The sequence below is a fragment of the Ochotona curzoniae genome, unplaced genomic scaffold, assembly GCF_017591425.1.
Source record: "Ochotona curzoniae isolate NIBS_2020 unplaced genomic scaffold, NIBS_Ocur_1.0 contig_523, whole genome shotgun sequence".
Taxonomy (NCBI): Eukaryota; Metazoa; Chordata; class Mammalia; order Lagomorpha; family Ochotonidae; genus Ochotona; species Ochotona curzoniae.
Window position 1 is genome coordinate 8,317,005 of NW_024466459.1, and position 20,760 is coordinate 8,337,764.

Here is a 20,760-nt window from a genome sequence, read left to right on the forward strand (position 1 = left end):
CTGCGGCAAGTTTGGAATTCCGGGCTCTCTAAGCCTCAGCTTCTGCCCGCAGGAGCCCACCCTCCTGGCTTTTCCTGCTCCGGAGATTTCCACCTCCCCCTCTCCCCGCTTTCCCCGAGGCCTGCAGCGGTACCCTCCGGAAGCCTCAGAAACTCCACCATCCTGATCTGAAAGTCCCGGGTCCCAAACAGGAACGCGTGGGATTTTGCTGCCGGAGTCCCCGGCCTGCTCCGCCCGGTGCCTTCGTGGTGGCTGGGGGTGGCGGTGCGTCCCGGAGCGGGGGCGCATTCCGGAGGGACATACCAGACAGAGTGCTGTGCGTAGAGGCCCCAGTGGCCACTCCTGGTGTGGGGTCTGGGCTGAGATTCCAGAAGCCCCCCTCCCAACTTAGCCACCCAGGTGGCTTCATCCAGGCCCAGGTATCTGCCTGCCACTTCTTAGTGGATGCGTTAAGCCCCAGAGCGCCTCGGAGAGAGGGTAAGACCGGCTGGAGATGGGCAGTCGTCCATCTTTCTAGGGGTGGGGCGGGGGCTGAGAGGTGGGTTGGGGAGGCAGAGAGGAGTGGTTTAAAGGCTGTGTTCCCAGAAGGCACCTGCTGTTGGGGTCTCTGACTCACCACTCTATACTCTAGAGTGGGGGCCTGGTCGGGCTCTTTCCTGGAGAACCCGCCTCCCATCCCATTCCTAGGAGTCCTGCTGAGGCCTTTGTGTGGAGATGGGGTGAGGGTGTTATTGTTCTGGGCTGGGGAGAAGGCCCACCTGCCCCACGGAGGCCTCTCTGGTTCCCCCTGGAGAAGAAGCCGCGGCTGGGAGGAACTGGTCTGGGCTGACTCAGAGCCAGGGAAAAGACTGATTTCGCAGGTGATTAAAAATATTTCTGGGGCTGATTCCCTGGAGGACTCTTTGGAGAACCCCAAAGCCCAATGCAGACCCTGAAGTGGCCGGGGAGAGACCTGATTGAATCTGTTCCTGTGGAGGATGGTCAGGTGCCTGATGACCGGTCAGCTGCCACCCAGTCCCAGCAGGCAGCCGGTAAGGGGAGACATGGACACAGCATACAGAAATCCAGGGTTCAAGAGGTTACATTTCAGGGTGTAGCCACAGGAGGCAGGAAATGAGAGACCCCAGGCCGAGCGCAGCCCATCTAATTTTATTATTGGTCCCATCTGCATATACTCCCAGATTTGGGTCTCCTCCTTAAGGCTCCCAGGCCTCCAAAAACCCTAATCCTAGCCAGGGGCCAAGAGGCCAGGCCCAGCTGACCCACTTTCCCCACTAGAGTCTCTGTATCTTTTTTCCTTTTGTTTAGGGGTGGGGACAGAAATGTGGGCCAGAGAGAAGTGAGACATTCCAGGAGGGGAAAGGGTTACTTCCTGGGAGGCTGGTAAGTGTCAGGGCAGCTGGGCAGCAGCCTGGCACCTGATGCGAGTGAGCCGGCAGCCCTTGGCAGCCCAGGTGAAACTGCAGGTAAGGTCTGGAAGGAGATTGGATGAACACAGCAACCTCAGGAGGAAGGGGAGCACCGAGTGAACCCTGAGGCTCTCCTGACCCTGCAAGGGGCCGGGGCCGGAGTGCAGACAGGTCCCCAGAGTTCCAGGACCAGAGGAAAGAGGGAACAGTGCCTGCCGGCAGCAGCGGGGCCTGGCTGGGTGTTTGTCAAGACAGGCCTGCGAGTGGGTTAGAAAGTTGCCATTTCAGCTTTAGCCTCTTCACCATAGTCATTGGACATGAGTTTTGGAAGCTCGGACCCAGACTACAACTTTACCATCCTTAATCTTGAGGCTGGAACGAAGGAATCCCCAACCAGCTGATTGCCGTGGACCTTTTCTTTCTTTCTTTCTTTTATTTATTTATTTATTTATTTATTGCCACACAAAACTCTAACCATGAGCCCCCAGTGCTGGGAGCAGTCCCTCCCTGCACATCTTTATTCCAGCCTCCCCCACCCCCGCAGCATGCCTTTGCAGACTCCTGGTTCCTGGCTGCTGGGTGAGCTGGGGGTTTTCCTTCTTCAAACTCAGGCTCGGCTTCTGCCTTCTCCTCCCTTTCCACCTGCTCAAACCCCCTACCTGGCCTTCTTCAGGGCTTAGCTGCTGTGTGTTCCTAGCTTGCAGCCATTGTCTAAGACAGGTGCTTCATTTGCATACTGACTTCAGTGCACCCGGAAGGACCCCTGGGCAGGAGGCTCGCTCCTCTTCTGGGTGCCATGGCACCTGCTACAGGTAAACTGTGCTGGAGCGCTTATCTCTTTTACTAGATTTGAAATTCCACCGAGTCACAACTGTGTTGGTTCATGCATGTTAAACAAGACCTTATCCCTCCTAGGCACACAGTAAATATTTGCTGACTTGGGGTAGCTGTCCTGTCTCCGCTGAGACCTGACCCAGGGAGGTGGGTGACACACCCTGGAGGCTTTTCAGAGTTCACACACCCCCATTCCCAGCTTCACCCCAGTTTCTGGCTGTTTCCTTTTGGATCGAATACACCCAGTTCCGCATTGGAGGTCCCATAGCTTGCCGCTTTCTGTAACCGCCCCCCAGGATGGGTCAGTCCGGCGCCTCCAGCTCTCCAGCAGCTGTGGACCTACTTGGTGCCTCGTTGATACAATTTCACCCAGTTCCCTACAAAAGCTTGTTTCATCTGGTGTCCCTGAAGCTTTTGCATTTGAAGTGAAGGGACATGGGCTGCCCCTGGGCCTGCTATACAGGAAGATGATAATAAATTTATACTAGAAGGTCAGTTTCAAGGGATAATGGTAGTTTTTGGTGGTGGGGGGGGGAGGATGATGCTGTGGCATAGTAGATCAAGCCACTGCCACCTGCGATGCCAGCAGACCCAACGAACACTAATTCGAATCCCAGCTGCTTCAACTTCTGATCCAGCTCCCTGCTTTTGTGCTTGGGAAAGCAGCAGATGGCCCAAGTGCTAGAACCTCAACACTCACACGGGAGACCTGGGAGAAGCTGCAGGCTCCTGGCTTCAGTCTGGCCCAGCGCTGCCTATGGCAGCCATTTGGAGAATGAGCCAGAGGGTGAGGGACATCCCCCCTCTCTGCCTGTGCCTCTCTTGACGTTTCACCTTTCAACTCAGTCGATCAATTTTTTTTCAGAGTTCATTTATGTTGTATTTGAGAAAAACCAAGGTTTATTGAAAGATGAAGTAGCAGAGTAGGAGGCATGAAGTACGTACCTGAGTCTTATCACATCATTTTTGACTGATTTTAGGAATTTCGTTTCCCCTGATAGTTAAGCTTACTTTCACCTACAAAGATGATGGTGAGACAACTTCTTCTTCTTTTAAGATTTACTTATTTTTATCGGAAAGTCAGATATACAGAGAGGAGGAGAGACAGAGGAAGATCTTCTGTCCAATGGTTCACTCCCCAAGTGACGACCGGTACTGTGCCGGTCCGAAGCCAGGAGTCAGGAACTTCCTCCAGGTCTCCCACGTGGGTGCAGAGTCCCGAAGGTTTGGGCCATCCTCGACTGCTTTCCCAGGCTGCAAGCAGGGAGCTGTGTGGGAAGTGGGGCTGCCGGGATTCGACCCAAGCGCCGTTATGGGATCCCGGTGTGTTCAAGGCGAGGACTTTAGCCAGATGATGCCATTTCCCTGTCAGCCAGGGAAAGCCTGACTACTTGTCTCCCACAGTTCCTACTCTGACTGGCAGACGCAGGGTTACAGCTGGTCACTTGAACAAATGTGGTGACTTAGATTGGGGAGCTTGCATTTCGTTCATCTGCACTTGATACCTTGCTTTTTAAGGCGCTTAACATTTCTGTCGGTGAAGCCAAATTTTGATTGGAAAACTCAGATTTGCTTCGTCACTTCCCTCTGCCTGTTTGTTTTCATCCTCCTTGCCAGACTGGGAGAATCGGACAGACATTGCGAGTTGGGGTTGGTATGGGTTGGCACAACTTCCAGGAGCAGTGGGGGAACAATATGTTACCTTCCGGGTGTTAAGATCTTCTCACTTGCTTTCTAGAAGTCTTCTATTACAGGTGCATTCCTTGGGGTTTTGCGTTGCCTGGTTCTTGGCTCTTGGCTTTTTAAAATGTTCATGCCTCACCGGAGAATTGTTGCATGAAGTCATCAACTCCCTAGCTGAAGAATGAGTTTATTTTTCCCCTTGCCTGGAGCATCTGAGCCACAAAGAACTCCAGCTTCAGAAGCGGAGAGTAGGCACTGAAGGGGAATGAAGGGCCGAGGGGAGCTGGAGGGCGAGCAGGTGTGCGTGGTCAGCCGCTGTCTCTTCATGTAGGAGTGTACACAGGCCGGGTGCTCATCAAATGCTTGCTGCATGAGTGAGTGCCTGGCCGTGGGTTTGGGCATCACAGGGACGGAATTTAGGGACCCAGCACCTTCATCCACCGGACTCTGGGAGTCCATGGGCAGAGAGCGAGTGCTGAATGGATAATCTTGGTTTTTGACTTGTTCACATGTCTCTCTGCTCCATCCCTGGCTGCTAGAGCTTAGGGAATATTTGAACCCAGATTTCGGGGTGGAAGGGAGTGGCTCCCTTTTCCCTGGTAGGGAACAGGAATGACAAACAGGCTTCATTTCATCTGGCTGTGTGTTCAGAAGGATTCAGAAGCACAGGTCCTCTAGCCCCTCGGCTAAGGTCTGGAGGGGCTGGGGCAGAGGCAATCCTACGTGTGCTGGGGTCTGGCCTTGGCGCACTGACTTTGTCCCTTATCCTTCTGTCTCCAGGGTCCCAGCTGGAGCCTGGCCTGGGAGCCAGGATGGCAACACACAGGGCCATGCTGGTGTGCCTGGGCCTGGGCCTCTTCCTCCTGCCAGGAGCCCAGAGTGCCCCACCAGGCTGTAGCCCGGACCTCAACCCCCTTTACTACAACCTGTGTGACCGCTCCGGCGCCTGGGGCATCGTCTTGGAGGCAGTGGCCGGAGCGGGCGTCGTCACCACATTTGTGCTCACCATCATCCTTGTGGCCAGCCTGCCCTTCGTGCAGGACAGCCGCAAGCGCAGCCTGCTGGGCACCCAGGTCTTCTTTCTGCTGGGCACTCTGGGGCTCTTCTGCCTTGTGTTTGCCTGCGTGGTCAAGCCGGACTTTTCCACTTGTGCCTCCCGCCGCTTCCTCTTCGGAGTCCTGTTTGCCATCTGCTTCTCCTGCCTGGTGGCCCACGTTTTTGCCCTGAACTTCTTGGCCCGGAAGAACCACGGGCCGCGGGGCTGGGTCATCTTCCTCGTGTCCCTGTTGTTGACCCTCGTGGAAGTCATCATCAACACGGAGTGGCTGGTCATCACCCTGGTGCGTGGGGCCGGCGAGAGCAGTGGTGGAGCTGCAGGCAACGGCAGTGCCAGCTGGGCCGTGGCCTCGCCCTGCGCCATCGCCAACATGGACTTTGTCATGGCGCTCATCTATGTCATGCTGCTGCTGCTGGGGGCCTTCGTGGGCGCCTGGCCCGCCCTGTGTGGCCGTTTCAAACACAGGCATAAGCATGGGGTCTTTGTACTGCTCAGCACGGTCACATCCATCACCATCTGGGTGGTGTGGATTGTCATGTACACCTATGGCAACGAGCAGCACAACAGCCCCACTTGGGACGATCCCACGCTGGCCATTGCCCTCGCTGCCAATGCCTGGGCCTTCGTTCTCTTCTATGTCATCCCCGAGGTCTCCCAGGTGACAAAGGCCAGCCCCGAGCAGAGCTACCAAGGGGACATGTATCCCACCAGGGGCGTGGGCTATGAGACCATCCTCAAGGAGCAGACTGGCCAGAGCATGTTTGTGGAGAACAAGGCGTTTTCCATGGATGAGCCTGCAGCAGGTGTGTCTCCCGACCCCCACCTGTGCCCTCCTGCCCTCCATCCGGCGTGATTTCGCTGCAGGCTGGGGAACCCACCTGCTCAACAAAAGGGAAGATTGTTTTAGGTTACCTAGATTGCTGCTTTAAAGTCCCCAGATACCACTTAACATTTTTTTTTATAAATATTTATTTTAATTGGAAAGGTAGAGTCTACAGAGAGAGAAGGAGAGACAAAAAGAGAAGCTATTTCATTCACTATATTACTCCCCAAATAGCCAGAGCTAGGCTGACTGAAACCAGGAGTATTCCACGTGGGTGCAGGGGCCCAAGGCTTTGGACCATCCTCCACTGCTTTTCCAGGCCATAGGTAGGAAGATGGATTGGAAGTGGAGCACCTGGGATACGAACCAGTACCCATATAGGATGCTGGTGTCACAGGGCAGGGTATTAGCCTACTGTGACACCTCGCTTGTCCCCTCCCGGGAATTCACTTTTAAAAACAATCATTGTGTGATGGAGACATTTTTCAGCTGCTGGTTCACGTCTTAAATGCCAGCAACAGCTAGTCTGGGTCAGGCTGAAGCCAGGAGCAAGGAACTCCTTCCAGAAGGGCACAACCCCAAGTGCTTCAGCCGACACCTGCTGCCTGTCAGACACATTAGCAGGAAGTGGATCAGAATTGGAGGTGGGACTTTGTCGCAGGTATTTGGATTTGAGTGTCCTAAGCAGCAGGTGCACCACACGCCCACCCCTAAATCCCATTTTCTAAACATTATGGCCCCTGCATGGTGGCCTAGCAGCTAAAGTCTTCACCTTGAACGTGCCAGGATCCCACCCATATGGGTGCCAGTTCTAATCCCGGTGGCCCGGCTTGTCATCCAGCTCCCTACTTGTGGCCCGGGAAAGCAGTCGAGGATGACCCAAAGCCTTGGGATCCTGCACCTGCGTGGGAGACCTGAAGAGCTCCTGGCTCTTGGTTTTGGATTGACGCAGCTCCAGCCATAGTGGTCACTTGGGGTGTGAATCACTGGATGGAAGATCTTCCTCTCTGTCTCTCTTCCTCTGTATATCTGACTTTCCAATAAAAATAAATAAATCTTTAAAATCATTATTTACTATCTGAATGGCGAATTATAATGACAGAAGGATGGAGGGAGAGAAAGAGATCATTGATTCATTGGTTCTCCGAATGGCTGCAACAGCCCTGGCCAGACCGAAGCCAGGAGCCTGGAGCTTCCTGGCCTTCCATGTGGGTGCAGGGGCCCAAGCACTTGGACCATCTTCTGCTGCTTTCCCAGATACATTAGCAAGGACTTCGATGGGAAGTGGAGCAGCTGGGACACAAACTGGCGCCCATAAAGGGTCCCAGCATTTGCAGGGAGAAGGATTAGCCAGTTGGGCCATCGTGCCAGGCTTCTCAGTGTAAATTTTCAGACATTCCAGATTAAACCGGATTTCCCTTCGCTGCCTCCTCAGTTCTGCCTTGTACCATCCTGATCCTTCCCCATAGGGACCACTGCTCGCTGGTGCCTCTGCAAGCCTTGGCATGCTTGCCTGTGACCCCTCTTGCATGGGTTCCACATGTGGGTGTGCACTGCTCGGGCCTGGCCAAGTGTCAGCTGTCTGTGTGGCTGTTATTTTACTGTTAATGTCTTGCTAGACTTCACTTTTCTTTCTCTAAGGATGCATTTATGTGTTCAAAAGACAGAGTTACAGACAATGAGAGGAGTTCTTCCATCCATCGGGTCACTCTCCAGTGGCCAGGATGGCTAGAGTTGGGCCAGTCCCAAGCCTGCAGCCAGACACTTCTTCTGGGTCTCCCGCATGGGTTCAAGAGCCCAGGCACTTGGGCCATCCTCTACTGTTTTCCCAGGCACGTTAGCAAGGAGCTGAATCGGAAAGGGAGCGTCTGAGAATCCAATCTGCATCCTTATGGAATGCTGATGCTGCAGGTGGTGGCTTAACGTTGCTATGCCACAGTGCCAGCCTTGAACTTGATTTTCTATTATGTGTGCATTCATGATTATCTTTATATTCTTTAAACAAAGGCCTTCCCAGTGAATGCTGCTTTTCCGCTGTGCAGCGTCTGAGCAGCCTGGAGGTCAACGGTGAGGACCAGCGGCAGTTGCTGAACGCCCTGGGCCCTGCCTCTGTTGTGGGGTCACAGTCTCAGCTGCTTCACTTGCAGTCCTGCTCCCTGCTAAGCCTTCTGGGAAAGCAGTAAAGGATGGCACGAGAGCAGGGGGCCCTGGTACTCATATAGTGAGACTCGGATGGAACCCTTCAGGCAGTGGCCACTGCTGGGGAGGCAGAGGCTAAGTGGTGAATCAGGCTCCTGAATGAGAGAAATCCCTGCCGCTCCACAGGCTGTGAGACCCTTGTTCTGCTGGGCCCTTGATCTTGACCTGTCCACCTGGGCGGCCTGAACACTGGCCCGCTCTGCCAGGTGCCACTGAGTCTGCATGGGGAGTGGCAGCTGATGAAGCCACAGGACAGAGAGGAACCGGGAGCCCTGGGGACACGTGCTGGGAGTCACTGCCCCGCCTCTGTTCTTCCCCTCGTGTCTGTCCATCCAGGCCAAACACCTCCCTGCTTTTGTCCTCTCAGCAGACACTTCTGGGGTGTGAGTTTATTTATTTATTTTTTAATGAAAAAAATCAATGGAATGAGGCCAGCACTCAGAGGATCCCCTATAGGTTGTGATCCCTACGCCCTAGAGGAGCCAGGCAGCTGCAGGGTGCCCCTGGCCTGCCTGTGGGCTCTGCGGGTGCAGCATGTCTGGAGTATTGCTGCTGTTACAGACAGTTCTGGAAACTTGCCTTGGGGGCCACGGGCCAGTTAGGCATTTAGTCTCCCCAGCAGGTTCCGGGTGTTGAGGGGGGGTGGTGCGGAAACTCCACTCAGCGTAGCCCTACTAAGATGTGAGGAGTCTTAGGCTGTGGGTGGGGGAGGGAGGGTCTCAGCTTGTTTACCCTGGCACCTGGCCTGTAGCGGCAGGGGCCGGAGCTGGAGGCTGGCCATCTCAGGAGGCCGGGGCGGAAGGCCCGTGTGCCCCTCTTGGCCTCTGGTCCTGGAGGGCGGATGGGGATGTGAAGGTGCTGACATAGCATTTTTTTCCAGAGCTATTCTAGAGGAGGGGGGTAGCCTGGCAGGGAGGTGGGGAGGGGTGGGGGAGGCGTGGGGGGAGTTCCACTTGGCAAGGAAGTCAAGCAATGGGAAAGGGCCCCAGTGCCCGCAGCCCAGCGCCACTGCTCTTCCCTGCCCTGCAGGAGAACCTGGCTTGGGTTGAGGGATGGGGGGTGTGGAGGGGAGCCCAGAGCCCAGGCACCCCCTAAGTGTTCCTGTTTGCCATTACAGCCAAGAGACCCGTGTCTCCATACAGCGGCTACAATGGGCAACTGTTGACCAGCGTGTACCAGCCCACTGAGATGACCCTGATGCACAAGGGCCCGGTGAGTGGGGTCCCTGGGCTGCAGGGGACAGTCCAGCAGGTGTATCGGGGAGGGTTAGGGCAGCTGAGGGTTGAGATGGAGCTGGCTGGCCTGGGCCAAGCCCAGGGTCAGTTCTCAGGCCCTTTTCTGAGGTCCAGATAGCCACTGCCTTGGACTCTGGCCCGGGGACCCCGCCTATGTCACTGACTGGCAGCACACCCATGCCAGGCAGGCTGCTGTGGAGCCAGCCCTCACTGGTGGCTTGGAGCTTGGGAAGTGACAGGAGGGTCACGGCCAGGCGCTCTTCAAGGGGCCAAAGGCTGTCTGTCCCAAGAGGGGTCTCCAGCTCCCCTCCTCATCCCGTGCACACAGGCAGCGCGTCCTGACCTTGCACCTCCTCTGGGGTCTGGAAGCCAGATGCTTGATTAGCCAGGAAAGCAGTGGGAACAGGAAGGCTCTGGGCTAGTCAGCACTGAGGGGGCGAGCTCACTGACCTGCCCGGGCAGGATGCTGGGAACAGGAAGCAGGGAAGTCAGCGGGCGGGGTTCTCACCACTCTCCCGCCCCCTCCCCTCCAACACACCAGCTTGGGCAGGCTGGCCCCAGTTCCTGTTGCCGCTGGAGCCTGTGATTGGGGCGGGACTGTGAAGGAACCTCTAAGAACAGCAGAGGACCAGCAGGGCGAGGGAGGAAGCCATGCTCCCCTTCCCTGGTGTGTGCGCTGAGGGCCACCTGCCTAGCTGGGCTGGTTTTCGTTTTTTCCTTCTGATTCTTAGAATGCAGTGCCCAAGCCCCCAGCATTAGGTTATCTGGAAACTGGCTTCCAGCATAGTAGGCTGCGTGGGGTGGCAGGCGAGAGACGCTGATATTCTCTCAGGATCTCTCTGATGTCACCTTGTGGCCCTGGGAGTGGAGCGACTGCCCCAGGCACATATGCCCTCTGTGTGAATCAGGGCTCCCACTCCCCACCCAGTGGGCTAACATTTACTGCCCCCTTGCCCTACCCAGTTCCAAGGGTAAGAGGCCTGACAGATCAGGTGAGTCTGGTGCCAGCAAGCCAAGGTTTGAACCGGCCCCTTTCTGTGGGGGTAAGGGAAGCAGGTGGACCTGGGAGTTCACGCTCCCTCCATGGCGAGAGCTGGTGCCTCAGGAGCCTCTGTCGCAGTCCCTGCTGCAGAATCTCCAGCTAGAAAGGGGCCTTGGGGGAGCGGGGAAGTTCAGGTTTCAGATCAGACCAGCCAGTCCAGGACCGTGGCTGGAGAGGTGTGGGTACTTCAGGGCCCAGCAATGGGGTGCTGGGCATTGTAGGAGACTCAGGCAGACAGGCTGGGAGCTGTGGCGAGCAGGGAGTGGTGACCCAGTCCTGGGTGGGGGATCTGGAGGTGCCCGCTGAGGCGACCCCAGGGGCAGGGAGAGGCTGCGGGCACCAAGCCAGCTCCTGTCTTCAGGGAGGCAGTCCTCCAGCCCAGATCTAACTGGAGCGGGTGGAGGGAGATGTGGGAGCCTGGCAGGCAGGCCCTGCAGGAAGCCAAGCCTGCATGCGTCCCGCCAGGCGGACACCTGCTCCCGGACCCCTCGCTGTGACACCGCCTGTTCTTCTTTGCAGGCTGAGGGAGCGTACGACGTCATCCTCCCGCGGGCCACTGCCAACAGCCAGGTGATGGGCAGTGCCAACTCCACCCTGCGGGCCGAGGACATGTACGCGGCCACCCGGAGTCACCAAGCGGCCACAGCGTCCAAAGATGGCAAAAATTCTCAGGTCTTTAGAAACCCTTACGTGTGGGACTGAGGAGGAGGTGCTTGGAGGAGCCAGATGGCTCTGGGGATGGCCCTGGTCCGGGCGAGGCAGCCTCGCAGAGCCTGTACCCTAGCTCCAGGCAGCCTTGGTCTCCGAGCATGAGGTTCCCTCTGCCAATGTCCCCGGATGGGGGTGTGCAGTCCTGGGCACGCCCACCCACACCTCAGTATTTGTGGAGTTGGGGAGCCAGCCCTAGCTTCGTGCCAGGACCCCCCAATGGTGCTCCTGCTCCGGCCAAATAGTATTTGTGGGGTGGTGGCCGCCAGGTGCTCCGGGCCTGAGCTTGCTCCTCTGTGAGGACCAAGATGCCCTAATAAACGTGTCTGCTTTATTAACCCGTGCTGCGCCATCGTGGTTCCTGAACCGGAAGTTCAGCGGCTGCGACCCAGTCTCTGTCCACAGGAACCTCTGGGTGGCTCTTACTGAAGATTTATTTATGTATTTGAAAGGCAGAGTTAAACACACACAGAGGGACAGATTTTCCATCCACTGGTATATTCTCTTGAAGGCAGCAGTGGCCAGGGCTGGGCCAAGCTGAAACCAGGAGCTTCTTCAGGGTCTCCCCTGTGGGTGCAGGGCCCCAAGCATGCCTCAGCAGGGAGCAGGATTGGAACTAGAGCAGATAGGACTCGAACTGGCGCCCACGTGGGGAGACCCACTGTTGCTGGCAGTGGCTTAACCCCACAAGCCTGACATGTCAGCCTCCGGGTAACTGTTCTCTTCCCAAACCCGGCTCTTGTGGAAAGTTGCTGTTGAGTTTTCCATCCATGGAATTCAGTGGCGGATGCCGCCGTCTGAGCAAGGGGGCTGGAGCGGGCCCCATGCCTGTGTCGAGTGTGGTCAGGAAGAACTGTGGACTCCTCTCGTACCTGGGATGCAGGCCTATGTCTGGATGGGGCCAGTGCAGGCAGCTTTCCCCTGGGGTGTCCTGCACTGGGTGCAACAGGAGCATAGCAGGGAGGCAGCCCCAGGAGCAGGCAGCTCTGGGGGAAAGAAGAACCACTCCTCACTAGGAAAGGGAGTGAAGAGCCTCGTGGGTTTCCCTGATGTAGGGGTGAGCAGAGAGGGCCAGGGCTGGCTGACCCCGGTGGAGACCCTGGTGGCTGCTGTCCTTCCTGGGCAGTTGTTGACATGTCCACGTGCTTAGTACTTGACTGGCAATAAGGGCTTTGTGCATGCACTTCCCTGGTGCCCACCTGAGACCCTCCTTGGCCTGCCCTGGGGAGGTGGGGTGGTCCACAGGCTCCAGCGTCCTAAGTCCTCCAGTAGTGTGGACAAGGAGGGGCACAGGCTCCAGGCTGCTCAAGCTTGTCCTGGGGACCTGCCCATCCCAGGCCTGGGAAAGTTGCCTCTACAGCAGTCAGAAGCTATTTTCTGACATTGGTTGTAGGGAAAAAGAATGTTCTAGTTTGAAAGGAGAGAAAGGATGCCGGAAGGAAAATGAGACGTCTGGCAAACTTCGCCCTCTGTTCAGACTGCAGCAGGCCCCTGGGGACTGAAAGCCTCATTTTTTATTTTTTATTTTTGCTAAATAAAATCACCCAGGCAGAGTGATTCCTTTGACTCTTTTTTTTTTCTGGTTACTTTAGGCTCAGTCCCCGCAAAATCCAACGAGATGGTAACGCCCTCTTCCCGGATGGCGCGTCGTCCGGGCCCAGCATCTTCCCTGCCCTTGGCCTTGGAGCCAGGAGGGACCAGAGGTCACTTACCTGACACAGAGCACTGGGTGGGGAGTGACTACAGCATCCCACGTGGCTCCCTGTCCCCTCTCAGTCCCCCTGCTCCCACAGCGTGGCTCTCCAGGTGGTCCTTGTACTGTGAGCAGTAGCCACAGAGGCTGTCTCGACACGCGACCTTCCTGGCCTGGTCACCTGAGTGCCGGCTCTGGGCTGTCCTGCTCTGGGCCTGGGTGGATCTTCTCTGGGAGTCTTCAGAGACTAGTCACGGTGACAGGTGGCCACCTCCTTCCCCCCACGACCACCTCAGCCTGGGCTAGGGAAGCCCGTTGAGCCGAGGCCAACCTCAGCCTGGACACCTGTGTGTCTCTTCATGGCCTGGGGGCCCTGACTGTGTGCCCTTCCCATCGTGACCCTGGCCAAGCCGTGCCCAGCTTTCGGCTAACTGGGTCCCACCACCAAGCCTGGACCTGGCCCGTCTGCTGTCTGTTCCCAGCTGGGCCACCTGGGATGGGACCACCACACTGGCCCCAGCTGAGGATGCGGTCTTCATCCAGAACTACCTCACAGGGAGCCCCGAAGAGTCGGAACTTGCACGATTTATGAACCACAGGTTTTCTCTCCGAGGCAGTTCAGAAGGTGGCTGTGGAGCAGGTACGGGTGTAAACGCTCCTGGGTGATCTGAACCCCACAAGTTATTGGGTGTAGTGCGGACTCCTGTGGCTATCTGGATGTCTCCAGTAAGGACTTACAAGCACCCTTAGGAGACTCCAGCAGGCTGTCAGGCTGTGTTCTTAGGGACCAGCGGAGGGTCCTGGACCAGACGGATCCAGGTCTGGGCCTTGGCTGTGACTGGGGCTTAGCGCTGGGTAGCGCTTTAGGGCTCCAGGACTGGTGAATGTGCCTCACCGTGGACAGCAGGTGGATGAGACAGTACTGCTTGCGTCACCAGCAGACCCTTGGAGTCCTCAGCCCTAGGACGAACCCCAGGGGTCCTCACAGCCACCCTGCAAGAGGGGGCCTTTCTCAGGATTTATATGATCCTGGCACCCAGGACAGAGTCCAGGGAGGGGACTTCTGGTAGCATCCTGTGTCTTGCACTTGGGGTCCAGGCAGGGCTGGCCTACTCTTGTCACATGGTCCCTGGAGTGCAGGCCTCAGCCCTGCATCACCTCCGGGTGCCCAGGGTTGGGGGTGAGCACCCCCAGGGTTGATGCCCAGGGTTGGGGGTGAGCACAAGGTCAGTAGGTGGTCCCACAGTTCTCCAGCACCACCCTGCTGTCCCCAGCTGCCAGTGACTTTGGACATATTAAGCCCTGACTTGGGACACCTGCACCCCAGAGTGCATCGGAGTGCCTGGTTCGAGTCCTGACCACTCCCAGATTTCCAGTCCAGCTCCATGCTATTGTGCCCGAGAGTCAGCACTTAGGTCCCTGCCACCCACCTGGGGGAGACCCAGATGGAGTTCCTGGCTCCTGGCTAAGTGCACATGGACAGGGCAAGAGGAGCTCTGTGTATCTCCACCTGCTCTTGACCTGGGTCAGTGGTCCCAGGATCCCTTGTAGTGAATAAAGGTGTTATCTTGCTTCCCTAGGCAAGCGCATCACAGGAGCCCCTGGCGGTGCCAGGCAGCAGGTGAACGTGGGTGTGTTTACTGCCAAGTTCCAGGGGTGGGGGTGGTAGGTCTGTCAGGGAGGCTGGGGAGGGTGGACCTGCCTGGACTCAGCAGTGGGCAAGGCCTTGCTTTCCAGTCCTGAGCTGCAAGGAGGAGACGGGGCTTTCTCAGAGGGGGCCGAGCTGCATCCCACCTGCTGTAGCTTTGTGGTCACCAGGCTAACGCTGGGTCTCTGCTGTGCCCAGGAGTTCGGCCTCATGCTGCCTGCTACTTTCTTCTGGCTGCAGACTGATTCTCCGAGCAGGAGGGAAGCCAAGCCTCTAACCGATGCTGAGTTCTCAGCTAGCCCAGAGACCAGGGGTCCCCTGTTTCCACATTCTGTGGGAAAGAAGGCATGAGTCAGCCTGGGGCTGGAGGAGGATGGGTCACACCTCCCACAAAGCAGTGCGGCTCCTGGTGCAGGTGCACCTGCGCAGCCCAGCTCACAGGTGAGTGTGGGGGACAGGCGGCAGGACGCCATCTGCCCCCAGCAGTGATTCAGCCCTCTGATCCTCTTTCACCAAGCCCAGCACTTTGTCCAACCCCCAGGGGGACCCGCCAAGGTCAGGGGTAGGGGTAGGGGGCTGGGCTTCCAGTCTGCTGTCTCCACCACCGCCACTGGCGGAAGCTGCAGCCCCTGCTCGGGGCCGCCTGCGTGAATTATTTAGCATTGCACCAGCCCGGTAGTGCTCAGCCTGCCCTCAGTCTCCTGGGGCTCCGGGTGTGGCTCTGACCTCATCCTCCTTGAAAAGAGCCTGCTGCTAACAGGCAGGGGCCCGGAAGTGGCCGGGAGACCCAGCTGTCCCGGGGCAGGGCAAGGAGTGGGGACAGGACCAGGATCTGCAGGTTCAGGTGCTGGCTCTTAGGGCTGCTCCCTGAGTCCTCTGTTTATTGGTAAAATGGACCTCTCCACTCATGCAGACGCCACTGAGTTGGGGGTCACCTGCAGCAGTCCAAGAGTACTCAAAAGTTTTACACCAGATCCTCAGGGCTGTAGAATCCCCCTGAGGACACCCCCACGGCCCCCAGCGCACCTGGAGTGGGGGCACAGCATCCGCATCCGGCACCCCAGCCAATCCAAGGCCGTCTGCCCAGGCGCCGCCTCCTGCAACCTGACCCAGTGCCCGCTGTCTGGACTCCCGCAGCAGCCCCCCCCCTCCCCCGGCCACGTCGCTTCCCAGCTTCCCAGACTGCAGTGGTCAGCTCTTGGCTGTCCCACCCTGGAGCCGGGACCTGCCCCCTTCCCGGCTGTCGCTTTCAGCCCAGAGCAAAGCAGGGCGTTGAAGAAGCAGGTCCCTGTTTCCGAGAGGGGAGATCCATGTGGGGTGCACAGGGTCTCCGTGCACACAGTGTGGGGCAGAGGGCAGCGTTCCTAGCCTGCCACCACCGGAGGCCAGCAGCACTGCCCAGGCTTCCCAGGATGTGACAAATGCCCTGTGCCAACAAGGCCATCTTCAACTTTCTGGGGGTGGGAGGTGAGGGAACATGGGACCAGGACATGGGTCCAGTCTGGAGACTGTAATCTTGGCCACCACAAGTGACCTGCCAACTCCTCACTCCATGCAATCCCGGCTGCCGCTGTGGGTGCCAAGCAGGTCCTGGGCAGGCCACCACAGAAGGCCCCTGATGCAGCCTTGGGGTCATGGGGAAAGGCTGGCTGAGGCCACCCTGAGCCTAGGGGCTGTCAGGGCATGTCCTGGGCAGCAGGGCCCAGCTGTGGGGCACATGTTGTACCCGGGACCCGGTCTGTCATCTCCTATAACTGTCACACATGCACACACAGAGCCACTTCAGTCATACAGTCACTCATACTCCATCACACATGCACACACAGAGCCACTTCAGTCAGACAGTCACTCATACTCCATCACACATGCACACACAGAGCCACTTCAGTCAGACAGTCACTCATATCCATCACACATGTACACACAGAGCCACTTCAGTCATACAGTCACTCATATCCATCACACATGTACATATAGGCACACACACGCAGTTCACGGAGGACCTTGTTCAGTCCCTATGCCAGACCCATCAGAGTCAGGGGGATGACGCAGAGACGGTGGGCAAGGGGTACAGGCAGCAGTGACCCCCTCACCCCAATATGCCTGGTAGAATGCAGAGGGGCGGTGTTTTTTTGAAAGTGACTCATTTGAGAGCTGGAAACAGATGGACAGATGCTGGTTCTTCCCCCATGCCTTTAGCACCTGGGGCTGGGCAGGAGGCGTGGGTGAGGCTGTCGGGCGCGGCCTGGGATGCAGGTGCCAGCCTGAGGCAGCTGATGGTGGGGGCGGGTGCCGGGCTGAGGCCCGCCAGTGCAGCTGCCAGAGGCGCAGGACCTCACGCCGTGGCAGCTGCGATGTCCACTAGGGCGTGGTCCTCGAGCCTAGATTGTGGCATGCAAGGTGTATGGGACAGTGGCTTTCAAAGGACCGATGCTGGGGCCAGCACCGTGGCTCAACAGGCTAATCCTTCGCCTAAAGACACTGGAGTCACATATGGGCGCCTCACCTCTTGGCTGCTCCCTGCTTATGGCCTGGAAAATCAGTAGAGGATGGCCCAAAACCTTGGGCCCTTGCACCCACATGGGAGACCTGGAAGAAGCTCCTGGCTCCTGACTTCGGATCAGCTCAGTTCTGGCTGTTGTGGCCATTTGCAAACTGAACCAGCAGATGGAAGATAACCTCTCTCTTTTTCTCTAAATCTGTCTTTCAAATAAAAGGACATGAGAATGGGAAAGTGGAAGGACATACATGGCTGCCCTGGGGCCAGCTGGGCAGGGGCAAGTCAGGGTCAGGACCCCTGGGAGAACTGCCCTTCCTGTCCCCTCCCCTTCTGAGGTTGAAAGCTTGCAGTCTTAGCTTCTGCCCCTCACCCCTGTGCCCCTTCCCCAGGCTCAAGGGACCGTGGCCCCAGCCCTTCTCCCTCCCCTTGCACTCTGGAGACCACAACCCCAGCCCCTCCCCCTCTCCCCTATCCAGACTCAGCCTGGAAGCAGAGTCCTGAGCCAGCCGTAAACCCTGGCTGCGGGCAGGGGTGGGCAGCGGTGCTGTGGCCTTGCCAAGCACCACAGGCGGGCCACGCCCTTGCAGCAGCCTCCTGGGTGTGTGTGGGGGGATCGTGGCCATTGCCCTGGCCTCCTTCCTCCTCCACCCGCTCCTTCACCCCTACTCCCTGCTGCTCTCCCAGCGGGAAAAACTCCAGGCAACTGAGCCCTTAGCATCTCCCAGGGGCGTCCAGAGTGCTCCACCACCTCCTCTCCTGTCAGGTGGTTAAGATAACCACCCAGGCCTCGGCGCCACATGTGAGATAACCAGACTGGGGTCTTGATCCTTGGGAACTGAGAATTATCACGTAGGTGGCTGGGCCTACTCTACCCTGCCCTGCCCACCCTGCCTTGCCCTATACCTGTACTGGACCATCGCATCTGCCACTACTGAACACCAGAGAAGTGCCAGGTGTTCCCCCAACTCCTGCATGTTCAAGCTTGCTCAAGCAGCAGGTCCCCTAACTCAGTAAGCCCGACCCCTTCCCAGACTCTGCTTAACGCAGGGCTGGGGGGAAGGCCTCCGGGGAAGCAGTCGCTGCTGAGGGCCAAAAGCTTTCACCTGCTCACCTTTTGTGAGGCGCAGAAAAGAGAGGAGCCTAATAACCCGAGGCTGTGCCCCAAGTCCAGTGTCTGTTTAGATGTTTAGGGACCGGCTGCATGGCCTGGAATGTCCACGGGCCTGCTGTCCTCCCCTTGGCAGAGCTGGGGGACCTGCAGGTCAAAGTGAGGACTGGGGTCCAGAAGCCTGGGCTGCTGGCATTTCATAGTAATTCCTGCCTTAAGGAGCCCTCTGTTTCCCTGTCTTTCGTTACACGTTTCCTACCGAGCCGTGAACTCCTAGAAAGGAGGTGTCGTCGTCGTATTTTAACCTTCCTGTCTTCCGGAGGCAGCCTTAAATAAGGTGCACCGTGGATGGTAAGTGGTACCTGGGCTTTGCGCGCCCCCTGGTGGACATGGAGGAGCATGCCGCATCTCAGATTCCAGCAACTGCATGAAAAAGGTCGGGGCAGCAGGGCAGAAAGTTCAGGCCTGCGTCTTAAAAAAAAAAAAAAAAAAAAAAAAAAAGCTCCCTGTATGATTGTTAAGATTTTTAAAGGCAATTTTTTACAAATGTATTTATTTTGGGGGCTGGCTCCATGACACAATAGGCTAAGCCTACATCCCACATAGGCGCTGGTTCAAGTCCCAGCTGCTCCACTCCCATCCAGTTCCCTACTCATGGCTTGAGAAAGCAGCGGAGGATGGCCCAAGCCCTTGGGATCTTACATCACACGGGAGATACAGAAGATGCCTCCAGTTCCTGGACTCAAATCAGCTCAGTTCTGACCATTGTACCCAGAGAGTTCTTCCATCTGCTGGTTCACTCCCCAAATGGCTGCAACGGCCTGAGCTGAGCTGATCCAAAGCCAGGAGCCAGGAGCTTCTTCCATGTCTCCCACATGGGTGTAGGCTTTGGGCCATCCTTAACTGCTCTCCCAGGCCACAGGCAGGGAGTAGGGTGGGAAGCGGGACCGCCAGGATTAGAACTGGTACCCATTTGGGAACCCAGCTTGTGTAAAGCAAGGACTTTAGCCACTAGGCTACCATACCAGGCCTGAGTTTTATTTATTTTTAAAGATTTTATTTGCAAAAGTGAGAGATCTTCTATTCTCAAATGCCCACCATAGCCAGGGCTGCACCAGGCTGAAGCCAGGAGTCAGAACTCATTCTGGGTGTCCCATGTTCGTGGCAAGGATACAACTGCTTGGAGCATCTCCTGCTGCCTCCTGGTGTGCACAGCCCCTCTGGGTCTCACTGGCTACCCCTTTAGGCAGTCAGTGGCATCCCAGAGCAGAAACCTCAGACGTTCTCGGCCGTGGGTGGACGAGGGCTGGGCACTGTCCCCTTGTGCCCTCTCCTTTCCCTCCTCCTTCTCCACCATGAGTGCCACTGATCTCTGGCATTTGGAATCCTCTCCCGCAGGGGCGGAGCCCCCCGCTGTTCCTGGTCTACTATGTCCCAGGTGACACAGAGTCCTCACTCCCTGGCTGGCTCATTTCTGACCAGCCCATTCCTGACCGGCCATTCCAGCAGCCACCAGCAGGTGGCAATAGGGGCGACTTGTGGCTGGCCTTGGACTCTGAGTGGAGCAACTTTGCTACGGGGGACAGAGTGGCTGGCCCGCCTGTGTCGGACCTGCCCTCCTTTGCTCTAGACACCCCTGGAAGTGACACCAGAATAATGGGTCTTTCCAAACACCAGCATACAACTTCTCTGTTCTGAGGTTGGGTCTGGCCATCTGGTCTACCCCAGCTCTGCTCTGTCCAGTCCAGGTGCTTTGAGGCTGAATGGTCCTCATGGAAACCCTGGAGACCCATCAGGCAGAGGACCCATGAGCTGGGACAGGCTGAGCTGGAGCCACATGGAGCCAGGTGGGAGCTGGGGTTGAGAGGGGGTGGCAAGGGCACTGGGCTGTTCGCCACACCCAGCTCCTCAGCTGCTTGGTGGGACGGAGGCCACCAGTTCCACCAGTTGCTCTGCGGGGCTTTCCCTCCAGTGGCGCACAGCTCCTGGCCGGCTCTCCCTGCACCCCTCCCCCAGTGTGGCAGGAGGGGACTTGCCCAGAGTCGCAGGCTCAGCTGGACCTGTGCTGAACATTGTGGCCTGAGGTTCTATCTGCTGTGGACAGTTTCCTTGTCATCGTTTCCTAAGCCATGCCGCAGACCACAGACAGAGTCATCTGTGTGTGCACAGTGCTGAGGGAAGGGAAGTGGCCAGGTGGGCTGGGCCTCAGGAAGTCAGAGAAGTGGGGAGAACTGCCTGGCCGCGTCCCAGCCTCTCCTTTTCTCTGTAAGTAGCTTGGACAGCGCTCCCCGGGGTAGGAGCCCCTTGTGCCCACAGCTAGCCCTGGCCCGTTCCAAGCACTGCTGCCGTTGGTTGGCCTTGTCCACTCTCAGAAACACTCATTCTCTAGCCTCTGGGACCCTCTGTGGGCTGGAGAGGGGGGAGTCGGGGGGCGTTGATGTCTGAGGGTGAGGTAGGAAGAAGCGTCCACCTTCCAGGATCCCTCCCTCAGGGCAGCGTCAGACACTTGCATGTCCAAGCTCGGGCTCACACGTGTCCCCAGAGCAGATCCTACCACCAGGTGGCCTGGCTACTGCTGGTCCTGCAGCCCCGAAATGAGCACAGGGCCAGGGGCTGATGGGACAGGGTCAGCATTTGATGTGTGGCTCTGGAAAGTGCCAGTTCCTGGGTCCATGGCTAGGACATCTCCACCGCCTTCCTTAGCTCTTCCACCCTCTGTTCTGGGGGTCACCCCTGCGTGTCACTATGTGTAGGGCAGGTCGTGGTGGCCGACTCACCGCATACGTGGGTGGGGTATGAGGGTCGCACAGCTGAAGGGGCT

At 57.5% G+C, this 20,760-nt stretch overlaps 1 protein-coding gene across 1 annotated transcript; it reads left to right on the forward strand.

Moving 5' to 3' along the window:
• Window positions 1-4,738: 4,738 nt before the first annotated feature.
• On the forward strand, window positions 4,739-12,615 carry GPRC5C (G protein-coupled receptor class C group 5 member C). The gene is made up of 4 exons (XM_040989414.1): window positions 4,739-5,786; window positions 9,123-9,217; window positions 10,802-10,954; window positions 12,583-12,615. Exons 1-4 carry the CDS (start codon window positions 4,739-4,741, stop codon window positions 12,613-12,615), a joined length of 1,329 nt encoding a protein of 442 aa, XP_040845348.1.
• The last annotated feature ends 8,145 nt before the right edge of the window (window positions 12,616-20,760 follow it).